This window comes from Trypanosoma cruzi, genomic scaffold (genome assembly GCF_000209065.1).
Source record: "Trypanosoma cruzi strain CL Brener 1047053516273 genomic scaffold, whole genome shotgun sequence".
NCBI lineage: Eukaryota > Euglenozoa > Kinetoplastea > Trypanosomatida > Trypanosomatidae > Trypanosoma > Trypanosoma cruzi.
The window spans coordinates 149,830-150,906 of record NW_001849529.1 but is presented as its reverse complement, the minus strand read 5'-3'; the positions used below and the strand labels follow the sequence as shown (position 1 = coordinate 150,906).

The following is a 1,077-nucleotide window of genomic DNA, read 5'->3' as shown; positions in this document are numbered from 1 at the left end:
GGGGACGGAAAATGCGAATGAAGCCATCGCAGAGCAAGCTGCTGCAATTGCTGCTATGGATACCACATCATCTTCCATGAGTCCCGGACATGTCTGTACCCTGGAACATTATTACAGCCTTGCAAGAAAGGTGTTGGCAAGTGTACGAAAAGAATACATAGCTCAACGACATGCCGATCATGGTGGCAATACGACAGGGAAGGTGGTGCTTGATAGCCAAGCTGAAGCAGAGATTCGTGAAAAGGCGTACGCCACCCTCAATGAAGCCATACTAAAGGTATTGGAAGCGCGAGCCCCTAGCATGCCAAAAGAACTCCATTCATTACGTGATCATGGTTTTTTAGCTTTAGAACGGATTCCTGGATTATTGAGGCAGGCGGCGTCCGTATTGCAGCTAAGAAATCTGCCTGTACGTTATTTTGTCTTTCATAGCACCGGGGAACAGGAGGCGGATGATTTAGATAGAAATGATTTAGACATTTTATCATCTGGCGGGCCCGATGCTCACACGCCGGGGACTACACCCAACTCCTCTATGAATGTAGCTGCCCCCACACTAACAAGCGGAGTCTTTTTGGCAGGTACGGCCAATTATAATGTTAAGCTTGGTGAGTGGCCTGGACATCCGCAGCCACCTCCCCCACCCTCCTCCACATCGTGGACAGAAGACACAGTGCAGAACGAGTATTTCTCTTTATTGCATCGTCTGAAGCGACACACCATCCGTGTGGCACGCACGACACTTTTTGACACCTTCAGGGGAGCCGATGAATTTCGTCATGGCTTCAATGCGGCAGAAGCGCTTGGTTTGCAGCAACTCTTTGGGACGGCAAAACTTGTGGAGGATCGTCTCACCTCCGTATTGAACTGCTACTCCATCCCGCCCTCTGCCGTTAAACCGGTGCATTTTGTAGAGGCGGGTCACTCATGTGGTAAAACCTCCGTGTTGGAACGTCTTTACAAGCGGATGTCTGAAAACGGCAAGAAGGCCATTATTGTGCGTTACACTGGAGCCACGATGCCATTTACCCCTGGTTTAGATGATAATCCTCTTGCATTTCCCTCTCGCTTTTGGTT

The 1,077-nt window shown here is 49.6% G+C and overlaps 1 protein-coding gene across 1 annotated transcript, besides 1 other annotated feature; it reads left to right on the top strand.

The window, feature by feature from the left end:
- Positions 1–1,077, top strand: Tc00.1047053441967.9 (hypothetical protein, conserved; the record flags this gene model as incomplete). The annotated part of the gene is made up of 1 exon (XM_797062.1): positions 1–1,077. A coding segment is annotated over one exon (1,077 nt), but the record flags the coding sequence as incomplete, so codon positions are not given.
- Positions 1–1,077: a sequence feature (heterozygous, non-Esmeraldo-like haplotype).